This window comes from Myripristis murdjan, chromosome 7, assembly GCF_902150065.1.
Source record: "Myripristis murdjan chromosome 7, fMyrMur1.1, whole genome shotgun sequence".
Lineage (NCBI taxonomy): Eukaryota > Metazoa > Chordata > Actinopteri > Holocentriformes > Holocentridae > Myripristis > Myripristis murdjan.
Genome location: NC_043986.1, coordinates 4926034 through 4953638, shown reverse-complemented (window position 1 = coordinate 4953638; position 27605 = coordinate 4926034). Strand labels below are relative to the sequence as shown.

The window sequence follows — 27605 nt, the reverse complement described above, 5'->3', positions numbered from 1 at the left end:
ATCTTTCTACTTTTCTTTCTGTTTTTGCTGTTTTATTTTTCATTTTTGTACAGCACTTTGTTTCAGCTGTGGTTGTTCTTAAAGTGCTATATAAATAAAGCTGAGTTGAATTGAGTTGAGTTGTTTTCAGGACATGCCCTGCGTTCCAATACCCATACTACCATACTATTTAGTAGGGAAAAAAAGAATTAGTATGTAACCCAATAAATACAAAACTACATACTTTGTAAGGGCAGCTGCAGTACATACTAAAAGTAAAAAGTATAAGTATGCGATTTGGAACGCAGGGATGGTTACGGCTCAGCCAAGCCTGGTGCGGTCGTTTTTTTTTTTTTTTTTTTTTTTTTTTTTCTAATCCCAGCAAAACCTGAACGCACCATGAGAGTGGGATAAGAGGGCGGGACATGCGCAGTACGCCAAACTCTTATGAAACAAACTAGTGCAGCAGCAGGTAAAGAGGGAGACCAGAAGGAGAGGAGGGTTTCACACTTGGCTCCTGTCAACCTCAGCGGCCAGAGGCTCCTCTCAGCACGCCGAGACACCCACCACCACTAACCCGTCGGGAAGAAATGATTGCTTCTTTGGGCTTGACATAGATATCACCTCCGGGGAGCCAGCGCAAGGTAAGACCGCTCCTGTTACAGCCGCTGCCATAAACAGCGCCACCGGCTCACGTTATGTAAGGATCGCTCTGCTGACCCCGTTTTGCTTTCTGGAGATGTTGAGGCTTTGAACTTTTGACTGAATGTGACATTCGTGGCTGTAAATGATGGCTTTTATCGCCTTTTGTGGGGACTCCCCCCTCGGCGGCTCGGTTAATGTGCGAGTCGAAGTTTAAATGTGAAGTCACGCCAATAAGCAATGAGCGAAAATGAGCCGTATGGAGGAGAGACGGTGTGACCTAATTTCCATCTGGACACAGTGTGACCGGAGCCACTTGACACCGAGGAGGAGGGGGGGTGTTTTGGCACCATAACATTAATAATATCATCTCTCATAATAATATCACATAATGTGTTAAAATTGGCCATCATGTATATCCGGAGCTGAGGGATGCTGTTGGCTTGTTTTACATACACCGGGGGGGTTAAAAAAAAAAAAAAAAAAAAAAAAAAAAAGGGTCGGTGTTCAAGTCAAGTTATTGCACTCGAATTCCTTGTTTATTCTGGTGTATTTAAATTAAGATGTCATTTCCTCCCCTATAAGACTCCATACAATCGTACATTCATCAGCTTGTAAAATAAAGATGATGTTTGTTGCCAGTCATAAGAGAGAGAGAGACTCTATGAGTGTGTTTGATGAATGAAAAAAGCATGGAAAATGATGTTTATGTATGTGTTATACATGTGTGTGTGTGTGTGATGTATGGTTATTGTGTGTAATATGCAGTGATGTATGGTGATGTGGTGTGTTAAGTCCTCGCTAATGCCAGTAAAGATGATGTCTGTGTTGCCGGTACAGTCTGGTACATTGAGTCTCGAGACAGAGAGAGAGAGAGAGAGAGAGAGAGAGAGAGAGAGAGAGAGAGAGAGGGAAAGAGAGAGAGAATGAGAGAGCGAGAGACTTAGACTATCAATTGCTAATAGGCTGAACGTGAGCACGTGTGTGTGTGTGTGATGCATGGATCAACATGGAAAGTTGTGTGTATAATGGATGGTATGTAGTGTAATGATTTATAATGAGTCTTGTTTGTTAGGAAGAGTCTTTTAATGAAGAAGCTTAACTCGGCCACATCGTCCATGAACACTGTTTGGATTTGTTTTGATGAGCAGAGGCGTCCAGAAAGCTGAACTGAAAGTGTACATTTAAACTGCAGGGTGTACAAAAAAAAAAAAAAAAAAAAAAAAAAATCAGTGTAAGACCGTTTTGAATAGCAGCTGCAGGGTCATATCAGGTCTACAAGCGGACAGAAAACTCAGAGTAAATGTATTGTTTTGGGTGGGGTGTCATGGTTTGTGCAGTGAGGAGTGTTTGGCGCTGCCTGTCCTGCACACACACACACACACACACACACACACACACACACACACACAGGGTTACCCATCTCTGTGCGTGACGATTCAGTGTCGCAATCCACCCGGCTGCTCGCTGCCGTTCATACGTCATCTGAAAACTGACTCAGTGATAACCGAGGGAGCAGTCAAAACTTCATTCCTGCACTGTTGCTCTCGGTCAGCCTTGGAATTAGCTCTCTGTACGTCGCCCACCCCTCTTTCTCTCTCGTTGTTGTTTTCTTAAAACCCTCCCAAAAGCAAAATCAGTTTGATTGCGATTGTGTTTCAGAAAACTTTCCCTCTTCAGTCATAACCATTATCGCCGCCCTCTCTCTCCTGCTGTGTTATTATCCATCTATCAGAGTGATGTGCTGGTGCTTCAGGCAGGGAGATTGTGATCCCCCCTCCCACCACTCTCTCACACACACACACACACACACACACATGCGCACGCACATGGCCTATGCAGCCGCCCACACACACACACACACAGAGGGTCTGTGTGATCACACCCCTCCCAATAACACAGAGGTTGCATGTGACTATGAACGTGGTCCTCGCACAAGGCTGAGCTCTCTCTCTGCAGATTTTTCTCTTACTTTGTGTGAAGTTCTTTTAACGGTTTGCTGGAGCCTCTGATGCAAGACAAATTTCGATATAAAGTGTCATCTTAAGATCTTGGTGTCAGAAATTCCCACTTGTGGTGCATCAGCAACTACAAATAGAGGCAGAAAGGTGCCTCGCTCTGCTAAAACAGAGCCACAGTGAGGCGTTCGTGGCCCAGAAACTTGTACAAAATAGTCAGAAAAAAAACCCCTCCCACGGACAATCTGCAGCGATTACTCCTCTGCCATCTCTCTTATTGCCGTCAGCCAAATGAGGGAACAAATGAGACTGGAGATGGTCTAATTTTTTTTTTCTAACAGGGAATTTAGTGCTTTAATAGTCCGTGATAGGTGAATCTGTGAATGAGCGTGAGCAGGCCAGCTGGGTCTCATTTCACCACTGAGTCAACCTGAGACACTCGGCCAAAAATCTGTTGTCACAGCCTTAATTGTTTGAATGGTTATTTGGAAATGGAATAATTTCTTAATCATTTCGAGAAACTAGTTTCTTACTTAACTTTTATTAGTTATCTCCGACTGTCACTGGAATTTGTGCAGGCGTATGACGCTTTGCCGTATATGTTATGCTAAGGAAGTCCGTTTGAATTTGAATTGTCATATACAGGTGTAATACAGTGCACTGTATACATATATGACAAGCATAAAATGCATTCAACAGAGAATAAAACAGTTATTTTCAAGGCACGGTGTGAAATTCACAACAAAGACAAGGGTGATCACAAGAACATAAAATGAAAAATGTACATAAATAATGATCGGAGGACATAAAGAGATCAGTATTGATAAGAAATGCAGAATATTATAGTTTTAAGTGAGGATTTAAGCTGACAGTGGCCAAAGCTTGGGCATGTCTGTTATTTTGCTGGGGGTTTCTTCCAGGAATATACAGCGTAATAACTGAATAATGCCTCACCATGTTTTGTTATGACAGTAGAGAATTAAATTGAGCAGTAAGCAAGCCGGCGGTCAGCCAACCATCCAGCTAATAGCGGCGCTTCCTATTCATTACCCAGACGGTGGCGGCCCACCACAGCCTCATTTGTCCCGCTGCACTTTCATAATGCACCGAAAATATTCTTACACTTCTCGTAGAAACATTAAAGTCCTCTAATGTTGTGTTCTGGGCCGTTGCTTCAGCAAAAGCATCTCTTATTCCCAGTAACTCAGCCCCTCCCCTCTGCTGTTGTGTGTGTGCACGGTCACACACACACACACACACACACACTTGCACTGGGACATTCCTGGCTGCATCTGAGACACGGGAGGCATTTTGAGGGCTTAGTGTTGTTCGAGGTAAGCCGTGCAGGCAGTCAGGCTGGCGTTGTCCTGTGTTGCCATCTGCCGTCGCTGCTGAGGTTCGGGTCGGGATGTTCCGGGTTTCCTCCTCTCTGCCACCTGGTGATGCAGCTCATCGTCGCTTTCTCTCCTCCTGTGTTATCGGACTGTGAGTCACGCAGGTGCAGGGTGTCGTGGCCTCGTCTCCGTGAGCCTTATTGCTGTTTCTTTACGAGATCGGGGCGACTCGGGAGAAATAAATATCACGGTGCTTGTAAAAGATCCCAGTATTGATATTTGCCACGATATGACTCATGAAGTTCAAATGAAGTTCAAGTTTATTTATATCCCTGTAATCACTCTTTGCAATCTCAAAGGGCATTACAGGCCCACAGTTTATATAAAAAAAAAAAAAAAAAAAAAAAAGACGGAACACCCACCCCCCTCAAAAAAAAAAACTCAATAAAAACTCACACCAAAGCCACAGTAATGAAACCGCCAAAGGACAATATTAAGTGAGGAACATGTGGACTCAAATCCGTGAAGTAAGCGTGTAAGTTCCCCGAATGATTGAGTCTGCATGGCTCTCTTAGTCAACCTACTTAGAGATAAATTGCTTGTTTGTCCCACATTTGTGTCAGCTGTTTCTAAATCTGACCCCTCCCTTTATTTATTTATTTATTTATTTATTTATTTAATTATTTATTTACTTACTGTTTGAATTAATGTCCATCCCTTTGAATGGAATGGTAATGTTTGATACGATGTCAAACAACACTGGAGGATTTTTTTAAGTTCCTTCACATGTTTGACACCTAATTATTTTAGCATATTTTTTTCAACAAATGCTCACGATTCTCAGTTAAGACAGCAGAAACGCGTGTCACGATATCCCAAAATACCGTATAATCACAATATGATTCTGCAACATGACAAGATGATAAAGTATAATGCTGAATTATTGCGATCCCAAGTTATCCATAGGTCATTAGGTCATTCAGTTCGGCTCAGCTCATTAAGATCCTTCTTTACAACATTTGTGATTTAAAAAATAAATAAATAAATGAATAAAATGCAGCGCCCCTAACTGCTCATAAAAGTTATACGTGGTAGATAAATCCTTAATAACTTTTTGGGAGTGTTTGTGTGCCGCAGTTATATTTAGTCGCTCTCTGTTCTCAGACTGCTAATATACACCGTTTGGTGGCGAGCCAATCAAATTAAAGGGAAAAAAAAAATGGCTCTGTGTCAAGCATTCCTCTGATTGGCTGCTTGTTCTGTACACAAAATGGGCAGGAAAACAAGAAGAATATTTATAGTAATAATTGTCGCTGGCAAGTTACTCTCAGCCGGCTTTGTGTTTGTTTGTTTGTTTGTTTATGAGCTCTTTGTAGTGCAGCCAGAAGTTTAATTTAGGATCCTGCGTATCGTGACTTTCACTGTGGAGAGAAAACTCAGAGCTTTTCACACACATAGCTACCGTCCTGTACCTCTGCACCACACACACCTGTCTGTCTCCCTGTCTCGCACCTGATCATGCTCACTTATTATAATGTGGCCCTTCTTCACCGCACAGTTTCCCTCATGCATTCAGTCAGTCGTTTTTTTGGGTGCAGAATCTCCATCTGTTGTCCTTGACCTGTTATTTCGTTTGACCGTGGCGTTCCTGACGGCTGGCTGCTTGCAGACCAAGCAATCAAGGAAGTGAAGTTCACCCAGCTGGTGCACTCGTAAGCCCTCTGCATCACCTTGGCTGGATGCCTAAAATATTTATGTGAGCGGTGGAAGCCAGAAAAATCTATTGTGATGGGTTTTGTCCCATAATTTCTATGAACGCGTTCCTCCTCACAATGTCCTGGCACTTCCACACCGCTGGCCTTGTTACAAATTGGCTGCATTTGGGTGTGCGCGTGCGTGTGTGCGTGCGTGCGTGTGTCTGCGCGCGTGTGTGTGTGAGTGTGTAGTGTTACGCTTTTAGCACAGCTAAAAGAACAGAATGTTCTGTAATGGGAGCTGACGGCATGAGGTACAGTTCCTGTTGTGCTGTTCTTTTTAATTTGGCTTGATCAAGGAATAGGAGCGTCGTCATGTACAGATTCATCGTCGTCATCTTTGTGTAAATCCACTTTGTCCATTTTGCAGTTTTTCTCATTTAGTAATTTGTCCCCATCTTCCTTTCTTTCTTTCTTTCTTTCTTTCTTTCTTTCTTCCTTTCTTTCCGACCTTGCCCCACTTCCTCTCCTCCACCGTCCACTTCAGAATAAGATGGCCCCAAATTCCATCCACTGGTTCCGGAAGGGCCTCCGTCTCCATGACAACCCATCACTTCGGGAGGCCGTCCGGGGGGCGGGCACAGTGCGCTGTGTTTACTTCCTGGACCCCTGGTTCGCCGGCTCCTCCAACCTCGGAGTCAACAGATGGAGGTAAGAACCGGCATGTTCAGTTTGTTTTTGATTGATTTTTTTTTTTTTTAAAGCATATTGAGTTAGAGTGGTCGTGTGGATGATTGGCAGCACTGTTTTTTGTTATTGTTGTTGTTTTTCCAGAATGAAGAAATGTCAAAGTAACAAAAAAAAGACACATTTTGATGTATTCCAAAGCAAAGTGGCAAACCATTTATTTTAAATATGCTTAATATTAAGGTTCAGTACTTGTGCTGTCACCTTAACAGGTAATTGGAGTTTGCTTCAGTGCATCTCAAGTTGTAATAAAACACACACACACACACGAAAAAAAAAGATATATACCAGAAATAGCCACAATTCAGTCACGTCTATCCACATTTGTAAGGGCTGAGTCAGTCGAGGTCGAGTGAACTGTACATCTTGTGGTTTAGTTTGTGCAGTTGTGATTACGTTCAGTCACTTCGCTGCTTTAGGAAGCTGTGACTCATCCATAATGAGGAACAGACTCGCTGGGAGGAGAAACCGGGGGAAGTGGGAGCCCCGGCGCTGCAGTGCTCCGACAGACAACATGATGTCAGCATTTGTCTGCTTTGACAGGTTATAATTTGTTGGCTGCATCCCACGCTTTTATTTCCTCAAGGTCTGGGTGAGTGAAAGGCAGGGGGAGGAAGTTTTACTCATCCTCTAAACTGTGCTTAACTACCTCTCTGGTGCTGAAGTGCCCTCACAAGTAAAAAGTTGAATGAGGGCGGGGTATTGGAGATGAAATGTCATGTTAGATGGTTGTGCGTCAAAAACTATAGCACAGCTGATATATCTCATTTCCTGTACATCTCAAAATGAAAAACATCAGTCAGTTTGTTTGATTTCAGAGTTTACCCCTAAAAAAGACCTCAAAGTAAATTTTTTTTTTTTTTTTTAGAAGCATCAGTCACACCAAGGGTTTTAAATTTTTCATCTTCTGGATCCCCACTTGAAGTTGTTTTGCCCTGGGGACTCTGATATGAAAAGATATTTCCGTTTGTGTCAATTAAGAAGTTGTCTAAGTGTCGTACTTGTCAAATACGTTCAAAGTGGAGAGATTAAAACATAATCACTCGTACATCTGTTTGTGCTGAAGCAATGTCTGGTGATTTAACCCTTTGAAACCTCAGCAATTTCACATGATTTCTTTCAGACACACAGGGGGAAAGGTTTATATATTTTATTTATTTTATTTTTTATTTTTGACTTTATTTGATCAGGGACAGTACACATTAATTAACAACTGCAACAGCTGTAAATGTGTCAGTGTTAGCCAAAGCTAATTTTCAACTGTAGTCCCTGGGCCATGATGTTAAGAAGGCCAGAGCTATATATATATATATATATATATATATATATATATATATATATAAAGAAGAAAATGACAATTAGCAAAACAAATACTAGAAAACTGGAAAAGACAGTTAAGTCAAAAAAAAAAAAAAAAAAAAAAAAATAGGTCACGTACGAAGGTAAGGAAGAAAGAAGAAGAAGAAAGCTATATTTATAATGATTAAATTTATTTATTTATCATTTATATTATAGTGAAACTGAACTCATTTTGCTGAGGACCCCCTTTACGACCATCAAAAGACCCCTCAGAGGTCCCTGAACCCCACTTTGAAAACCACTGAGTTACACGCAAAGCAAGAGGCAAAAAATAGTTTGGATGCAGTGTGGGTGAAATGTGCCTTTAACTGCCGTCTCCTATTGTTTTATTTGAGGAAATGGTTTTAATATAATGAACTTGCTTTGATAATGATCTGTTAAAATGCCTGCCCATGCTGCCTTCATGGTCCCTGTGGAGAATTAGTTTGACAAGATTTAAAACATTAAAGGAAGTCGTGGTGGGCGTTCACCGCTTGTGCAAAAAGGAAACTGGTTATTGAGACGGTCGCATTAATAAAGAGAGAGCTGCACCACACACACACACACACACACACACTCTAATCTGGGCACGTCCCTGTGTCGCTGTATTTACTGATCAGTGGACTTTATACACGGTGTTATTTATAACTCTGCTGACCAGCACAACCAGATTCATTTGTGATCGGGAACTCGTTCAACTATATTTTTCTTTCTTTTTTTGGAATTTCGCCTTCTTGAAAGCGGCTCGGCCTCTCCACACACTTCACTGCCGTACTTTAATTTCAGGCTCTTTTCAGCCAAGAACGACCTGGCACTTAGCTGAGGCCATTTAATGTCTCTTTTCTTACATTCGGCTTAAAAAAGAAAATCTGCAGTGCGCATACAGGTTCGACACACAGCGATGTCAATCCAAAACTAACAGGTCGACGTTCTCTCTCGGCATTATTTTTGTCGAATGTTCCTCAGTTTTTCAAGATGATTGTTGAGGTCTTTATGCATTCTTTATCCTCCGATATTTCTTTTTTTTTTTTTTTTTTTTTTGAGGATGATACCAGTATCTGATATCTTAACTACCATAATAACACCAATAATGACATGCATTTTTGTAAGAATCATAATCAAATGCAGATCCAGAGCAATTTAACATTTCCAGGTAGGTTTGTGTTAAGCTATTGTTAAGATGTGTTAATTTTCATTTGCTGAGTGACGCGCTCCCAGAAAAAAGGTCGCACAAGTGCCAATTTCACAGTGACAGTAAAAATAATAATGGACCGACACCGATATTGAGTTACGGTATTGATCGGCTCAATATTTATTGATCGATCTCCGCTCAGCACTGTTTTAAAATTGCACTTTTGCTGTCCGATGTGATGATATTAGAGCTGAGGACGGGCACGCGACTGAGGTGGACTCCACAGGTGTGATCAAACAGGGATTACGTGTTTGGCCTAATTTAACCTGGTCAGTGGGTTTCATGTGTCCGGATGTTCTTTTGTTGTGGTCTCGGTGTACGCAACTCGTGTTGCAGAGAGGTCAGCGGGCAGGGAGGCGGACCAGCGCCTCACAGCAGGAGTCCGGCTGCTCTGAACTCCGCAGGACGCCTCCAACAGGGGGCTTCACAAGTGGGTTAGTAGAATAGGAGTGTGTGCCAAGGGGATGGATTGATTCGGCGTGTGTCTGCAGGTCAGTTTTGTATGTGTGTGTGTTTGTTTTTTTGTTTTTTTTGGATACACGTGTGCATTCACGTGAGCGAGCATCTGTAAAGCACCCCGTCGATGATGCTCTGCAGGGAAGGAGAGCGAGGATCCCTGTTATTGTCGCTGCTCGGTGGCCCGTTTTTGTTCTTAGCACTATTTGTGGACCCCACACACTGGAAGCGTCAGTAATTAAGTCAGTGACCCAGTGCTGTCCTGCTGATGGTGAAACTAAAGATACACACACACACACACACACACACACACACACACACACACACACAGAGAGAGGCGGGGCTCACGGAGGAAACACACACATCACCGTGTCACACACCTGTTCTCCACACACACATTCCAAAACACATTTTTAGGGCACCTGTGAAGCAAATGAACTTGATTTTTTTTTTTTTTTTTTTTTTTAACTTTTTGGCCGCCTGAGAAACAGACTTGATGCTCTGTTGGGAACTGATGACTTTGTGAAGCTCATGGGCATGAAAGTTAGCCAGTTACCCCACAAGGTGTCCAGTCAGAACTGATGGATGCTCCTTGGCTTTTAGAGGCTTCAGTGTTGATTTTTCCTTTCAGGTTATAGTACTGATTCACTGATACTTTATTTCAGCATCAGCACTGACCCTGGGCTGATCAAGGGCACTAGTAAAGGAGATTTTACCTAAAACTGGTATCTGATACCGAGAACCCTGAGTAACACATCAGACAAAAAAGCAAAATGTCTCAAATTTCTTCATTTTTTTGCCACACAGAAGTCTGTATTTTTATAGATAGATAGATAGATAGATAGATAGATATGCTTTATTCCAGACTCAAGGTCCATACAAAAATTTTTTAAAATAAAATTAAATAAAAAAAAAACACAGAGAATAATAATAATAATAATAAAAAAAAGTCTAATGACTCATTTTTAAGACATTTATACCAGTGCCCCCAGAAGTGAGATGTGCAGCGTGTGTCACTGAACATAATATTTACCAGTGCCACAACAATTTGATTCTCAGAATCATTTAACCGGCAGATGAACCTGTGCATTACATTTCACCATCATATAATGATGGTGAAACAGAATAATTTTACATTAGACAGTTTATTTTGTTCCGTGACCCCAAACACTGATTTTCTTGAAGCTAAAATAACTTAACTATAACCCTCCTCCCGTTAAAAACACCAGGCGTATACTGAACTATACTGTTTAGTATCCCAGAGTGCAAGTGCAAAGCTACCATGCTTTTCATTCTACTACTTGAAGTTTTTTTAAAAATTCAGGTGACAAACTAGCCTTAACTAACAGTATGTGATCGGTTTATCCAAATAACAGCTGTTTGGAAACTTCCAGGTAATATTATATTATAAATTATATTTAAATCAAATTATTAAATGAGTATACATAATTTGGTCCAATGTATTGCTATAATTCAGAAACAGCAGCAAATCAAGTAAATGCATTTTAAAATTCTCCAAGTCTCACCTGACGCCTTGCAGATTCTGTTGGCTTCGTTGCCCCTTCAGTGTGTCATTTATCTCTGTTGCTCATACACAGACATTAACCAACAGATCAAATAGGGTTTTTACATTTTGTATGTGTGGCACATAATAAATATATATTCCATATGTGACTAATATATTCAGTTTCTAGCCATTATGAGTTGATGGGATTAAGCGTGAGTGGCACATGCATTGTGCGGCTTTGTGCCGTGCTTCCTCTCATTTGGACGAGGGCATGCGTGGGCCGTTTCGTGCATGATGCAGATGTCATTATGGAAAAAATGAAGAGAGCGAACGTGTGTTTTTAATTTCACTTCAGTCCTGGTGGACTCGTAAACAAACAGGCAGAGCTCCTGATTGAAACATTGATTGGTTGACTGTGCAGTGATCTGGGCTTTACACAACTTGTTATGAGCTCTGCTTGACCTATCCTAATTAATCCTCTGAAATCGAACCCAGTAAACATAACCCTCTCAAATCCACCTGAGAAGAAATCCCTGCAAAGGTTGACTTTGACGGTGCAGTAACCGCTGCCCTTTTGCCCGACTCACCGGCTCGTTCTAAAGTCGAAGGCTTTGCTGAAAGCACCAAACAAGCCCTCCTTCATGATCTTTATCACCGCCGACTATCTGACACTCTTGATACCTGAGAGCAAAGACTAATCAGACCGTTGTGTAAATACTTAGAAGTCAGTTGTTAACTTCTTCCACTCCACCCCCATCTTTTAGACCCGTTTGAGGGCAGGGCGGGGGGTGTCGAGGGGGGAGATAAAAGCTCAAAAGTTGATGCTAAACAGAAGTGGCATTCATCACCTGAGAGCTGGGAACCTGCAGTTTATTTAAGATTTAAGAACTCGGCACTGTATCTCAAGTTTGTCTAGTCATGAATCTGTAATAAACATTTGCCCATTCAAATTTTGAAGGTGTGTATGGGTTTATAACATTAGGATCCAAGGATATGATTGCCATGCCTGTCTACGTCTCATAAGTTGTTGCAGCAGTTCTTGGGTTGATACCATTTGTTATTAGACTTGGTGCAAAATTTGACCATTTTTGACCACTTATGAATTGATGGTCAAAAAATCCCTCCAAAATACCACATTAGGACATCGAGACATTAGGGAACACCACAGAAAAATTCCTTCTTTGATTTGGTGTCAAAAAGTTTTGCCATTTGGAGAGTTCTGTAATAATATCATTTTTTTGGAGAGTACTTCTGTCTGGAAATTGCTCAGAGCCTCCTCTTTATTGTCAGTCTACCTGGAAAACCAGGCAAGACCAGATATTATCTGAACGCCCTCGCTCTCTAGTTTGTTGTTGTAACGTTTCATGAGGCTTAAACCTGGCTTCAGTAAGTATCGCAGCCAGGGACCCAATGCAGAAAGCATCATATTTGTCACTTACAGCTGTGTCTGTTCTCACTTAGAATCAAAATGAGGATAATGAATAATTTGCACCGCTAGGGGGAAAAGGTAACAACAACCTGTAGAAGAGATGTAGGCCAGTGTGCCACTATATGAAATTTCTGAGTGGTTATATGATCATGACCTAGCCTACTTATGGGGAGGCTTTCCTGTCTGGCACAGCACCCGGCTGATACACACTCGCTCGTAAGCAGGAAGGGCATGTAAAGATGAATGAAAAGTCAATTTATAAAAAAAAAAAAAAGTTTATTTTGAAAGAATAAGTCGTGAAGTATCTAATAACGTTGCTCTTTTTCTAACATAGTCTGAACATAGATTATGCTGAATTATACGTGTGCCATTATTTTGCCAATTAAGGAAATGGGTTATCTGGACGGTTTTCTGCTAACAGACATTTTTTGAGAGCAAATCACGGAGCTTTGCTTGTAAGACGTGACAGAATTGACCCCTTATTACTGCAAAGAACACCATAATCTGTTTGAAAACCCTAAAACTTCACATCCTATTCCATGTCTGTTCTTGCAGATGCAGTGTTAGACGTCAAATAATTGACTATTTTTCACACCAACCGATCACAATTGACTTATCGAACTGCAATCAAATGTAGCTCATGTTTTTACTGCACTGTAGTTTTGTTTTACAGAATATTTATTTGGTTCTTCGATGGAAAACTTGACCGAATCTTCACTTGCATTGCAGATTAGATAAAGATCAGAACCTAGCAATGCAGGATAAATGTAGGACAAAGCTGTAAAAAGGGGGTTTCCTCAAGAGCTACCACCACAGATGATGGTAATACAGGACTGATGAAGGATAAATGCATCAAAAGGAGCTTCTGCCGCAATTTCCACTGTGCAAATTGTCTCTGAGACTGTGTGAATTAGAGTTCACCTCCTCTGCTGTTAATCAGTGCAGAATAAGATTCTTCTGACACACTTTCCATTTCCATAGGGGCCCAAAGCGGAGGATGTGTGATTACAAACGCCTGCTCTTTCTTTCTGCATAACAACGTGCGACTACAACGCTCAACCAAACACACAGCAGAACGCTTTTTTTCTTTTCGACAAGAACCGCCAAACGCCGCTTTAAGAACGCCTTGGTTGGCATGTGCACTCGTGTTCAACCCCACACCGTGCGATACGTTCCAATCGGCGTTAAAATAAGTGGCAGAAATAACTAGAACGGAAAGGATAACCGTTCATTACGGCTGCCAGTCGCACAGAAGGAAAAAATGCATGTCGCCAAAAGCCACGGAACAGCAAATAGGCCTGTACAGTACATGCAAATTTTTAGGCAAAATATGTCAAGTGGATCCCTCGCTCCAGGCTGTTCAGCTAATTTGCTTTTTTCTCTAGAGAGCCGCCGGGTGCTCAGCCTTCTAGAGTTGGCTGCTGACTAACCCCATTGATGGTATGTCATTTAGAGAGTGCAGACTTGATTCATTCATTCATTTTTCCAGGCCTAAAATTTTCCAGCTGGTCTGGGACTTGGAGAGGAGCGGCACGCAGCGGTGTGTGTCATCCTCATCCTCACATCCACTGTGTTATATCACCAATCACCAATCTCAATCAATGTTCTGGCTCCTTTTTTCTTTCTTTTTTTTTTTTTTGTTTTTGATGTTTGGTGGTTTCTAACACACTTCCTCACCACCTGCCTCGACTGCCTCTGCGTCACAGTTTGTATATTTCCTGAAATGCTTTCAGACGATCCCCCTGATGAAAGTGCGTCAGTCCTGTTCTGGCCTTTCGATGCCTCCCGTGGGTGGAGAAATTGGTCTCTCTCTCTCGGTGCGTCTCGTGCGCTCGATTCCTCCCCGTGTGATTGTTGAACGTCTCCGCAAGCTGGTGTGTCTAGAGAGAAGCCCTCGCTCTCTAATCCGGAGGCTCTGACGTTGCTCTTGACGTTTTTACACAGCTCAGAACGCCTTTTGCTATCAAACTTCAGCGCAGCGGCACTGGACACTATCTCACAAAGTAAAATAAACCACTGAAAACAAAGAAACGGGCCTAGAAATTCAAGGTACATCATCAGCCACTGTTCTTATTTAATTATTATTATTATTATTATTGTTACAGTGTGAGTGTTTTGGGTGGAGTTTTCCTTTAACCTGGACCACAGGGTCATGGGACATCGAGAACATGAGGGTGATGGAAAACTGCATCCACCAGATTCCAGTTAGGACATTTTCACGGGAAATTAGCATAACCTACTTGTTAACTTTAAGGATCACCCAGTTCTTTTTCTTTCTTTCTCTATGTGTGTGTGTGTGTGTGTGTGTGTGTGTGTGTGTGTGTGTGTGTGTGTGTGTGTGTGCAAGTGAAGAAGACAGAGAGGGCCATTGTGTCCTCTTCTCTCCTTCCCGGTGTGTGTTTGCTTTTGGGAGAGTTTGTTCTCTTCAGTCTGTTTGAGTGTGTGTGTGTGTGTGTGTATCTGTTCTGGGTTTGTCCACGCGTGTGTGTGTCTGTGTGTGCCCCGGAATGAGGTTACTAGGCTAAGAGAGTGTGTTGTGGTGCGGTGGAAAGCTGAGTGAGTCTGTACTGGCAGATGTAGGCCAGAACAGTTATATAAGGACTCACACACACACACACACACACACACTCAGGCACACACACTCAGGCACACAGAGGCAGCCAGGAACAAGAGGAGGAAACGGATACACCAGCGGCACACACACCCATACACACCCATACACACATGCACACACGCGCACACACACACACACACACACAGTCACATGCACACACACAAATACACACAATAAAAGCAGTGACAGCAGCACACAAATATAGAATCATGTACAAATGGTCAAACATACGTGTATAAATTTAACACACACACATGCACACACACACGCACGCACACACACACACATGCACACACACACACGCACTGAAGGTTGAGAACTCACATACATGCAAGTAAACCTGCGCCGATGCCTGTGTGCACACAAACACTAACATGTGACTGCACGTGGGCATGCACGTGTATCTGTGTGTGTGTGGACTCGTGCGTACACACACACACACACAACACACACACACACACACATACACGTTTAATTGTGTCACTTTGGGGGACATTACATAGAAGTAACCATATCCATAATGACTACATACCCAAACCTTAACCCTTACCTTAACCTTAACCCTTACTTTAACCCTTAACCCTTAACCCTTACCTTAACCTTAACCCTTAACCCTTACCTTAACCCTTAACCCTTAACCCTTAACCCTTACCTTAACCTTAACCCTTAACCCTTACCTTAACCCTTAACCTTTAACCCTTACCTTAACCTTAACCCTTAACCCTTACCTTAACCTTAACCCTTAACCCTTACCTTAACCCTTAACCCTTACCTTAACCCTTAACCCTTACCTTAACCTTAACCTTAATCCTAACCTTAACCACTGACTACAAAAAGCAGCTTTTTCCTTTGTTCCCAATTGGACAAGCTGTCCCCAATTACTTAAGTCTGGTGTGTGTCCCAGAAGGTACTCAAAAACAGACACCCTCCCCTCCCCTCTCTCTCTCTCTCTCACACACACACACACACATGCACACACACACGCACACACACATGCGCACGCTCCACAGTTGTTTGTCACCCAGAATGATCCGCTGTGCTCTGTTCTGTCTGTTTTATCACGAGTTGGTCCACCGAGACAGAAGGAGGGCACCGTACCACAGAGGGAGAGGGACTGGGGGCGGGGGTGCGAGAGGAGGAGGAGGAGGAGGAGGAGAGAAACAGAGAGAGACTACCCGGTGTTTGCCTGGCTCTCTCTCACTATTTATTTTGACAGATTTTCCAGTACAAGCTGCACTGTACGGTTTGCGGTTCCAGTTGGCCGGCACCACCAGCTGATAATTAGAGCCTTTTTAGAGGAATGCCGTCTCCATGGTGCTGGGCAGAGTCTGCATGGATGCCGCTCCGCTCACTTATCTGCAGTGAAATGTGTTGGCAATGCAGAAATGATTTTTATGTGTCCACACACACACACGTTAAGATAGACGGAGACGTTTCTGTGCGTTCCGTCACGGTGTCACTTTGCATTTGTGTTGCTGTGACTGTGGGACCAGGATAACATTCATGCTGACATGCACTGATGCAGCCACAACACACACAAAGTAATCAGCATTTAGTGAGAGGGAATGGGATTTAAAGGAGCTCTGTTAAAGGAGAACAAAATTCCCTCTGTGCATACGTATTGATTTATGGAAGTATTGATATTGTATTGTAAGAATCGATACAGTAAAAATGATTGAAATGAGATGAACATAATGAAAACTTCATCTTATTTGATAAAACAGATGTGGACAAAGTTTCCCTTGGGGACATAATTTGCAGTTCAAAGAAGGTAATAATTTGTAATACAGTTGTCCCTTGCAGTTTCGCGGATTTTTTTTAGTGCAATTTTGCATGCTTTTTTTTTTTTTTTTTAAACAGCGCGTTGTGTTCTGTGTCCTGATTGGCTAAGGGACTGTAGACCAGTGTCAATCAATCTCCTCCGTGCCGTGTCTCCTGTACAGCACAGAATGCGTTCATTCTATAATACTGGACTTATTTTTCTACGAAGGTTTGAACTTTGAGTGTTTAAACAAGAGAGAAAAGTGAGAAAATGTTCATGCCTGTCTGAGAAAAGTGTATAAAGTGTGTAGTGAGGGGTTTTACAGCCTTAAAACATCTAGAATAATTGTCAAAAATAAAGCTGACTACTTCGCGGATTTCGCCTATTGCGGGTTATTTTTAGAACGTAACTCCCGCGATTAACGAGGGACCGCTGTATATTTTAGCACAGTATTTTATATGGCAAAATGTTTAAAAATACAATACTATCATATCGTGCATCGAGACATTGTCATATTGTGGGGCCTCTGGGTTAAATTTAAAGCTGTTTCATTTGTAAAAATCGATTCTTTGGCAGTTTCAGACTCGGCTTAGTCTTGATTGGCTCATCTCACCGTGCAGTGAATGAAATCTCTCCAGTCAGGACAGTTGGCAGCAGCTGAAGTAGAAAACCTTCACTCAGCGCTTTGCCTCGTTTGAACTGGAGGAGCTGCTGCTGTCGGCCAATCAGAGTCGCTCAGATTCCTTCAGTGAAACACATTTATTTGTTTCACCATTTTATATTCATGAGCTTTAGTGTATTTTAAAACAGAACCTTGAAATTTAATTACGTGTGGACTTCTGTTTAAGGAACAAAATGACAAAACACACTTGACCTACATTTCTACTAGAGGCCGTTAGAAGGCTCTCTCATTCAGGGAAGCTAATTCAACAGGGAGCAGCAGAGTCCTTCACTTGCACAGGATACATGGACACACTGGTCGCTGCAGGAGTTGAACCTGCGCACGTTTCATTTACAGGACGGTCTCTGCAGCCACTAGGCCCCGACTCAGCCTGTTACTTTGCTCACATAAGCAGCCCGGTGCTTAACTTGTGTCTCTGTCTGGCGCGCGCGCTTGTGTGTGTGTGTGTGTGTGTGTGTGTGTGACCTTGCTGCCTGTGTTGTGTCTGTCTGTCTGCGTGGGGATTGGGACCAAACGCAGCTTTGCATGTCAGCTAGCCTGCCGCCGCCGCCGCCGCTAATGATCAGGAAGACGGGGTCAGACACAGAACAGAACAGGACACAGTCTGGCTGAACGACCGTCTGGCTGGCTTTGTGTCTGACCGCTCTGTCTGCCGGCCCGCCCGCTTCTGCCGCCGGGGTCAGGACAGGCGAACACAGCCGTCTAGATGGAGGGCCAATTGATCTCAGGGTTCAACAGCAGCAAATATGAAGGCTGGTTGCGATAGTTTTGGATTTGTTTTTTTCTGCTAATAATTTGACAATCATCCTCCCTATAAAAAGGCACAAATTAGAAGGATTGAGTACGTCCCCTCTGACTTTTATTCTTGTTCGGGTGGAAACAGCACTGTAAGAATCTCCACGGAAGCACAGGCTACTTTTAGCCGCTCCTAAAGGCAGCGTGAAGCACAGCTCATGACAGGTTTATTTCCTCACCTCCTGTCATTTTGTCATGGATGATGCTGCCTGGACGATGTCTCATTTTTATTAAAAAAAAAAAAAAAAAAAAAGGACAATATCAGCATGATATATCTGCACATTAATATATCGGTCTAATCCTTGTGTGGGGTCAGACAGAGCAGAACACAGTCTAGACAGGAAAGTTGATCTGCTGACTGACTGACTGACTGACTGACTGACTGAATAAATGAATGACTGTCTGAGATGTGGATCAGTTCGGAGTCAACCGATTTATTTTAGGCGCAGTTACATTTTGATTCTGATCGGGCTGCGGCACTTGAACACAGCCTCGTCTAGACGGCTTATTGACTAAAGTAGCCATAATCATCCATAATACTCATTAGTAATAAACGCCCACATGAACATCAAAGGTGGTTTCTGTGTGTTTGAGAGTGCCGGAGTGAGTGAAATAGCTCCACACTGCAAAAAGTCAAATCTTACCAAGATTATTTGTCTTATTTCAAGTAAAAATGTCTTATTTCTAGTCAAAATATCTCATCACACTTAAAATAAGACATGATCAGCTCAGAAATAACTTGTCTTTAGACAATTTTCACCTGTTTCAAGTTAAAATTTGCTTGAAACAAGAAACAAATTCTGCCAAGTGAACAAGCAAATTTTTACTTGTTCACTTGTGTCACAATTAAAAATTTGCTTGTTCCATTGGCAGAATTTGTTTCTTGTTTCTAGCAAATTTTAACTTGAAACAAGTGAAAATTGTCTAAAAACAAGTTACTTCTTAGCTGATCATGTCTTATTTTAAGTGTGATGAGATATTTTGACTAGAAATAAGACATTTTTACTTGAAATAAGACAAATAATCTTGGTAAGATTTTGACTTTTTGCAGTGAGTGAGTTTAGGTGAGTCAAGAGATCCCGTGTATTTCCATGTGCCTTAGTTCCATTTACAGTTTCCAGTGGCTCACCAAGCTGGCAGCTAGAAACAATAAACAAAAACAACACCATCACTGAAACAACTGTGAGGACATTGTTAGGGGAAAAAAAGATGGAAAAAAAACCTCGTGAAGGGCATCGGAGCGAGGGATTCCCCTTCCAGGATGATCAGGATGCCCAGTGGAAACTGAAACAGACGAACAAAGATTAAAGAATAACTTAACACCAGACCCAAATCTGTGTAAAACCTGACACCCAAGAGTAAACGGCGTGCTGCTGAGACCGCCATCTGCCATTTGGTGCCAGGTGATGCCTCCACCTGTTGTAAGAGACATCACCTGGCATGAAACACCAGCAGCCACGGTGTTCATAAAGTACCTGAAATGTGTAGTTTTTGCCCATCCTCACATCCGTTTTGACAGTTTTTGCAGGAAATCTGAATTCAGGGCACCGACCAGTTAGAATGAAAGATCTCAAAGTGACGAGGAAGTCTTGTACAGCAAATAAACATTGGTGCTGCTCACCGGCCAACAACCTGTTTCCCACGCTGTGTATGGGAAGCAGGTTGATGCTGATGAGGTATAAAAGGTAAAAATAAATAGATAACAATCCAAAATATGTTATCGATATTGTGATGTGAAACTATATACCATCTGGCACTTCAGAAATTGTGATATCCTGATATGGCATAAGTGTTTCAAAGGCTGCATGACTGTAAAGAAATGCAGCTGTCTGAACTTGTTAGTCTGTTCTTGCTGTTTTATGATTTGCACCAACCTCCTGGTCATCATTATAAATTAATTAATAATTAATTAAACATTATAAATTAATGTTTAGCAAAAATCTCTTGTATGTTAACATTTTGTGAAAGCACCAACAGACTTGATTTTGATTTTTTTTTTTTTAAATTTTTTTATCCATATTGCCCAGGCCTAGTGGCAGTTGAGGTTGATTCGAGTAATAGCAGAAGTGGCAGGTTTTTAAATTTGATGTTTCTCAATGACGCATCATGTACATTTTCACCACGCCAAGAGGAGCTCGTCACACACTGTTTCATTGTTCCTCGTCTTAAGGGAGGACAAAGTGAGGAGGAGTGACTGCAAATTAAAATGATAAGAGTTGCCTCTTCATCCTTCACTAGACAAAGAACATGAAAAACAAAGAACAATATGAATCTGTGGGGGCGGTGGGATATGGAAATCATGCCATAAAAGGGGAATCGGATTGGAGTGTGTGGTCTCCTGTCCGCCGAGCACCAGGTTGTGCCAAGAAGGAGGAAGCAGTGTAGTTGCAGTGTTTGATGTGTTGTTACCGCCGCCAGCGTCAGGGTTCGTCCTCCGTAACCGCTGGTAACCGCTCCGCAGCCATCCCAGGACAGATTCCCCCCGGAACGGTCCTCAGATCAGCCCTCTCAAACGCTCCGGGAACAGAACAGTCCGCTGCGACTGGTCCGGCCCCGAGGGCAGAAGAAACGGTGCGTCACAAACGACCTTCAAACCGACCCTCAGAGGCAGAAACGTCAAAAACCTTTGTGACCTTTAGGTTGGCAGAGATAATAACTCCCTGTTGGACTGGGAACACTCATTCCTCCTAAGCCTTTTTTATTATTTTCCCTTTTGTTTTTTTAAAGAATGTTTTCCTGAATGACGTCCGCCGCTGTCCCTAAGTGACGTGTATTTCAACTTGTGGTGCTGATCTTTTATCATATGTGCAGCACAACAGGGCAAACGCAGAATTCTGGTTATTTGGGTCAAATGTTTGCTGCCAAGGCCACATGCAAAATCACATTCACGAAAATGCAAAGCAGGGCCGATTTTGAAAAGAGATATTTTGATGATGTAGCCCCGGCTGTCTGCATGGCTGGCCTCCGTCTGTCTGCCTCGTCAGGGTTAACCAGCACCAGTCATGTCTGTCTCAGAGAAACCAACGAGGATTTTGATGAAAGTAGAGATGAATCGAGTGGGGCACAAAAGTCTTGAGGCCTGGAAGGAAGTATTAGTTCTAGTGAGAAATAAATCATAATAACTTTTTGTTTTGTTTTTTATTCCATGCAAAACAGTATCTAATTTTTGGTCAGTTATAGTCAATTGACAGCTAAGATCGTTGCGGATATCAGGGGTGGGAGGTATTGGGGATGTAGGCATGGAGAGGTTGTGTGAGAGTGTATGTGTGGTTGGGCTGAGTGGACTGGTGTGTGTGTGAGTGTGTGGTTGTGTGTGTGTGTGTAGCTCTGCATCAATGATCTACAGTAAATGAACCACATGAGTCAAGACTCAATACTTGATTTATGTGATAGATGTATGTGAAAGTTTGTATGGGGGGTGGATGTGGGTATGCGTAAATACATGCTATTTCGAATAATGTATATTTTTATTTATACTCACATTGCTTTCGGTTGTTTGATTTTATGTTTTTTCTCCTTTTTTTTTTTTTGTTATTGTTTGTATATCTGTTTTTGTATTATGTCTAATGCTGCATCCCATACACTGGGTGTTATAAAAGCAAACCAAATAAAAAAAATGTGATCACCAAAAAAAAAAAAAAATAAATAAAAAAAAAAATAAGTAGAGATGAAGCACTACATAACGATTATTTTCCTCATTAATCGATTGTGTTGTTTGGTCCATCAGATGTCAAAAAATGGGGAAAAATGTTGATCACAATGTCCCGCAGCCCAAGGATGTCACCTTGGGCTGCAGAATGACTCAAAATGATTAATCGAAGTAGTTGGTGATTAATTTAATAGGCAACTAATCGATTATTCGCCTAATCTCTGCAGCTCTGCACTGAAATAATGGAAGGACAGTATGCAGAGAGAGAGAGAGACGATAAATGTCAGTCCACAGGAGCTTCAGGTGTCTGTCTGACAGAGAGGGAACTAGTTTTTTTTGTTTTTTACATGTGTGTCACTGGCTTCTCATCAGTGACAAACACACACACACACACACACACACACACACACAGCCCCTCATGCTCCCACTGGCTTCATTCTTTCATGAATACCGGCCATTGTCAATTAATGTGCTGTATTCTCAAGCACACTCACGTCACATAAACTGTTCTTCATATTTGCATTGAAACAAAGAGGTCGCACACAACAAGTTGATTCTCGTTTTCCGCTGGGTTTCCGCATCAGGCTTGTTACAGTTAATTCAGTTTATGAGAGAGTCCTTCATGATCGTAAAACAAAAGTGAACAGAGATGGAGGTCATTTTACAGTCTGTGCAGAAAAGCTCACTGAGCATCAGGATTTTCTCTTTGAACGTATACATTATATATATATATATTTCTGGACAGATAAATGATGAATTTGTTGTCCTCATCCTCCTCGTCTTCCTCCTGCCAGGTTTCTCCTCCAGTGTTTGGAGGATCTGGATGCCAATCTCCGGAAGCTCAACTCCCGCCTCTTTGTCATCAGAGGCCAGCCAGCCAACGTGTTCCCACGTCTTTTCAAGGTCAGCAGAGGGGGAAAAAAAAAACAAACATCTAAACTATCTCGTTGTTAGCCTTTCCTTTGACTTCAGCATCTACACCTTGTAGCTTGAAAAGGCACACATCACTGGTTTTTGCAATGCTAAGGTAGCAATCTAGCCAGCCGACTAATTAGTGTTAAGGTTATGTGGTGGATAAAGCTGACGTCTACTTGCTATAATAACTAGTGTTCAACTACAGTTAACGAACAGCAAATGGCCAGGGCTCGGATTTGAATGCAGGCCACTTTGATAAGGACTCAGCCTTGATAAGCGGCACACGCTGTACCATACATCTAGATATATAAACAAATACAGTATGAGGAACTAGCAGATGAGGGAAGATAATGGAGGATGCATATCACACCCAGGGAACTCGACAACCCAACACTCAAAAGTTCAGTTTTGCTTTAAACACAAAGTTGATCAAATTGTTGTTGCATTGGTCTAGTCCATCTCAAAAATTAACACATTTTTTTTCATGTGAACCATATTCTGTTGTCGCACATATGAAAATGCATTCAGCTCTGGTGTGATGTGGAATTGAAACTGTCCTTGATCGCTGACATGCAAAACATTTTCACTTCCACATCACACCAGAGGATCGCCAATATGGCCACTAGAACGTGCATCATGTTGCCTGAATGTGCTCCGTTTGCCATATAGTCTAAAGTCTCTGTCTCTCTCTCTCTCTCTCTCTCTGTCAGGAGTGGAAGATCTCTCGGCTGACCTTCGAGTACGACTCGGAGCCGTTCGGGAAGGAGAGAGATGCTGCCATCAAGAAGCTGGCCATGGAGGCAGGAGTGGAGGTCATCGTTAAGATCTCACACACGCTCTACGACCTGGACAAGTCAGTGGGGCGATTTACGGATGTGGATTTTGAGATTTATCCCAAAATATCTGCCATTTTTGGAGGACATTTCGATTAACTAATTCCCATCCCTTTCCCTCTCTAGGATCATAGAGCTGAACGGGGGGCAGCCTCCTCTGACCTACAAGCGTTTCCAGACCCTGATCAGTCGACTGGACCCCCCGGAGCTGCCCGTGGAGACGCTGTCAGACGCCCTGATGGGTCGCTGCGTCACCCCCATCTCTGAGGACCACGGAGACAAGTACGGCGTCCCGTCCCTGGAGGAGCTGGGTGAGAAAACGAACACACGTCTGCACTTTCAGACACATGCAGACCCGACTTTTCTCTCACAACCACCTGTGGATACACTCAAATAAACACGCACACACAGGAAGGTGCACACACCTTTCGTTTCGTATGAAAACTTGCCTAGATTTACTTACACACACACAAACTTAAATATGCACACTTTTATACAGCCCCTCTTGTAAAAACACACGTACATGCTTGCAAATATGTACATGCACACGTGTATATCGGACAGTTTATGCAATAAAATGATCAGTATCCAAAAGCTTTTGGGCACAAAGTGTCCTGTTGGTCCAAAATGGCTAAAAATTGAATTGAAATCCTCTTGAACTGCATTTAAAAACTCATCAAATGACTTATCTCAATGTCTTTTTTTTTGTTGAAGACCTTCCTCCACTGACTTGCAGTTTTTTTTTTGTTTTTTTTTCTGACAAGCCATATTAGCAAATCCTTGGTTAAAAGGCAAAATCGCAGTAGAGTAGCAGTAGATTTCTGCCAGTTACTATTCGATTCCCACCATGACTGACCTGTTGCATGTGACATAATTCAACTTATTTTGAATGATGAGCACCATCAGACAGCATTTTTAAAGTTCTCATGTACATTTAGAGTTTTAAAAATGGAGTAATGAGGACACTGGAGGAGGTTGTGTTCAGACACAACAGCCTTCTTGCACTGTGAGGTTGAATAAAGGCTCATTCCCCCCTTTTTTTCCCACTGTTCCACTGGCAAAGCAACATGCCAGCCTTCTTAAAGTGCTATTGTGAACATATGATTAGCCACGGGACAGATAAACACACTTCCAGTACAGATGTCTAGTTTCTCTTTTTAAAGGCACATTCCACCTAAACCAATTAGTTGACCATTTGGTTAATCAGGTGGCACGTTAACCCTCTTCCACTGTTATCCCAGATGTCTAGTTTCTCTATTTAAAGGTGCATACCATCTAAACCCCTGTTACTTGACCTTTGGATTAACCTTCTTTCAGTGTCAGTCCAGATGTCTGGTTTCCATTGACAGAAGGCGGCAGTCCATTCACACTCTTACTGCTCTGATACCATCTGCTGCTTGCACCTGTACCACTGATTCACAAAATGTACAGACTGCCTGGATCAGCTGACATGACAGAGATTATCTTGGGATGAAATGAATTATACAGAATTGCACCACTGTCACGGACCTCTAGTACAGCTCACTGTGGAAAGCATTTATTATTCAGTTTTTCAATGAAAGGATGTTCCAAATGTCCTAAAAGTGTTAGATCGGCCAGGTGACACGTTAAACCTCTTACATGTCCGTGCAGATGTCTGGTTTCCATTCACAGAAGGCTGCAGTCCATTCATGCTCTGCTGGACCATCTGCTGCTCACACCTGGAGCGGTGTCTGAAATTAACTCTGTGGCTCACCTGCCAAGGGGCCGATACACTGAGAAGAGAGTCCTGCGCAGAATATTTCATACCAGGAAAAATAATTAATATGGGTTTGCCAGGAGGCTGTCATCCAAGTAGTTTTGATTTCCATTTTATGAGTGGAGTCGGGTATTGTGTTTAAAAACCTTCAGGAAAGACACCAGCGACTCAGGAGCTTAAATTAAAAACTTATGTAATGGGTCATTTTTTCAAGTTTTGTTTTAACTTTCTGACACCTTTAGACCTGCTATATATCCCTGCATGGGAACAATACAAAGTTTCAACTAATATTTGCCTTATTGACCATCCAGGCAACAAGAAAACTGGGGAAACGTTTGCAGACGTTTAGATACAGGATATGTGAACTCATTTATGAATAAGCTGTTTTTATTCATTTTAGCTACATATTATTTTGGATATGAAAGAAAATATTAAATAGAATCAAAGTGCTCTTCACTTTCTAAGAGCTTTGTGGACATTTCGAGGCTGATTGGAAGACTCGTTGACCCTGGACTACCCACCAGATTTCTCAAACTCTCCCCTCACTGAACACAAGCAAACACAGGATTATGTAAGACATGCAGCGTTAGCTTTATGTAATGGCAGTGCCGTAACAATAATAGATTATAAATTGCATTTGCACTTTTCATTAAAAGCAAGTCTCAACATGTGACAGAACAACAAAAACAGAAAGCAGTGTGGGGTGCAAATCGCTCAGTAATCCAGCACAAGGTTTCTCTGGACAGGAGAGTTTTCAGGCCCCGTTCTGCCGTCATTCCTGGTCTCAGGTGGCGGGCGTTGTGGCGCTCAGCACCGCCAGCCCCTCCACCCATGTTGTGACGCTTAGTTCTGGCAGCGTGGACGAACAGGCTGTGACAGTTTCCCACTGTTTCCCCGATAAAGGAGCAGCAGCTGAGCTGGTTTACAAGTGTGATGGTCATTCAGCAGCCGTTCCGCTGACGGCTTTTGCCCAGCAGCTACCACTGCATGGGTATTGTGTGAGAAGTAGCAGCATATACACACAAGCAACAAAAAAAATCTCTTACTGGCATCCTGGTTACCAAGGAAACTAATAAAACATGGCCAGCTGTGTAGGAACAGCTGTTAGTCCGGATTAAACTACCTGTTGTGCTGCAGCTGGACTGCTCGATTGTCCACCAAGCATCCAGATAAATCCTGGTTTTATCCAGGCAGTTTTTCAAAATGATGTTTTTCTGTTTGCAGGTTTCGACACCGAGGGCCTGCCTTCAGCTGTTTGGCCAGGAGGGGAGACTGAGGCACTGACCAGGATAGAGCGTCATCTGGAGAGAAAAGTCAGTATTACACCTCATGTATTTAATATGGTTTCCAAGCAGTCCAAACACACACACATACACACAACATGACCTCGATCCTATAAATGTAATCACAGAAAGACCACTGAAGACCACGTGACCACTCTCATGTCTGTATCATCACCTACATCCTAGTAATGACTTTAATTTTATCATCCACCTCCAGTCCCTACGTTTTGGCCCATTTGCCTCCAGCTCTGTGGCTGAAACACTAAACTCCTTAAAATCCCCTAAAAATATTTCCTTCGGTTAGTGGCTCTTTAATCCAGGGTCAGTCACACCTTAGGTTAAGTTTATTTCATTGAAGCAGCACCTTAAAAACAAAAACAAGTTTTTCACCCGAGTGCTTCACAAACACGGTGAAGTGCTCGGGCAAAATAAATGAGGTGGATAAGGTACAATTAGGAGGATTTTGGAATTGAATTGAATTCATAAAAGATAAATAACATTAAAAAAAAATGTAATCTCATTGTGGATTTTGTAGACCTCTTTTGTGTAGCTGTGGTCAGGGACACTTATCCAGGAACTGATACAGACAAACAAGCATAGACGTATTTTTTCTTTTGTTTTTTGTTTTTTTTTATAAATCACTTTATTTTAAATACACCTTTGATAAATATGCCCCACTGTCACTGTCATTCTTCCTCCCATCCTCTCCCCCTCCCTCACGCTCTCCCTTCCTGTCTCTCTGCAGGCGTGGGTGGCTAACTTTGAGCGGCCCAGGATGAATGCCAACTCCCTGCTGGCCAGCCCAACAGGCCTGAGCCCCTACCTCCGCTTCGGCTGCCTCTCCTGTCGCCTTTTCTACTTCAAACTCACCGACCTCTACCGCAAGGTCAGTGTCTCCACGGGAAATTATGTTTTCACCGGGAGGTCAGAGGTCAGGCTGAGATACAGAAAATAAAGATACAGATAAAGATAGATAGATTGTGTGGAGAATACACTGCAAAAACGCAAAATCTTACCAAGATTATTTGTCTTATTTCAAGTCAGAAATGTCTTAATAC

At 42.4% G+C, this 27605-nt stretch overlaps 1 protein-coding gene across 1 annotated transcript in view; it reads left to right on the top strand.

Moving 5' to 3' along the window:
• The first annotated feature begins 436 nt into the window (after window positions 1-436).
• The window catches only part of cry3a (cryptochrome circadian regulator 3a), a 40297-nt gene continuing 13128 nt past the window's right edge, over window positions 437-27605 (top strand). The window contains exons 1-7 of the mRNA XM_030056409.1: window positions 437-623; window positions 6155-6318; window positions 22573-22681; window positions 23404-23546; window positions 23653-23837; window positions 26489-26577; window positions 27293-27433. Of these exons, the coding sequence (XP_029912269.1) occupies window positions 6161-6318; window positions 22573-22681; window positions 23404-23546; window positions 23653-23837; window positions 26489-26577; window positions 27293-27433 (825 nt within the window). The 5' untranslated portion in view covers window positions 437-623; window positions 6155-6160. The remainder of the gene's footprint in view (window positions 624-6154; window positions 6319-22572; window positions 22682-23403; window positions 23547-23652; window positions 23838-26488; window positions 26578-27292; window positions 27434-27605) is intronic.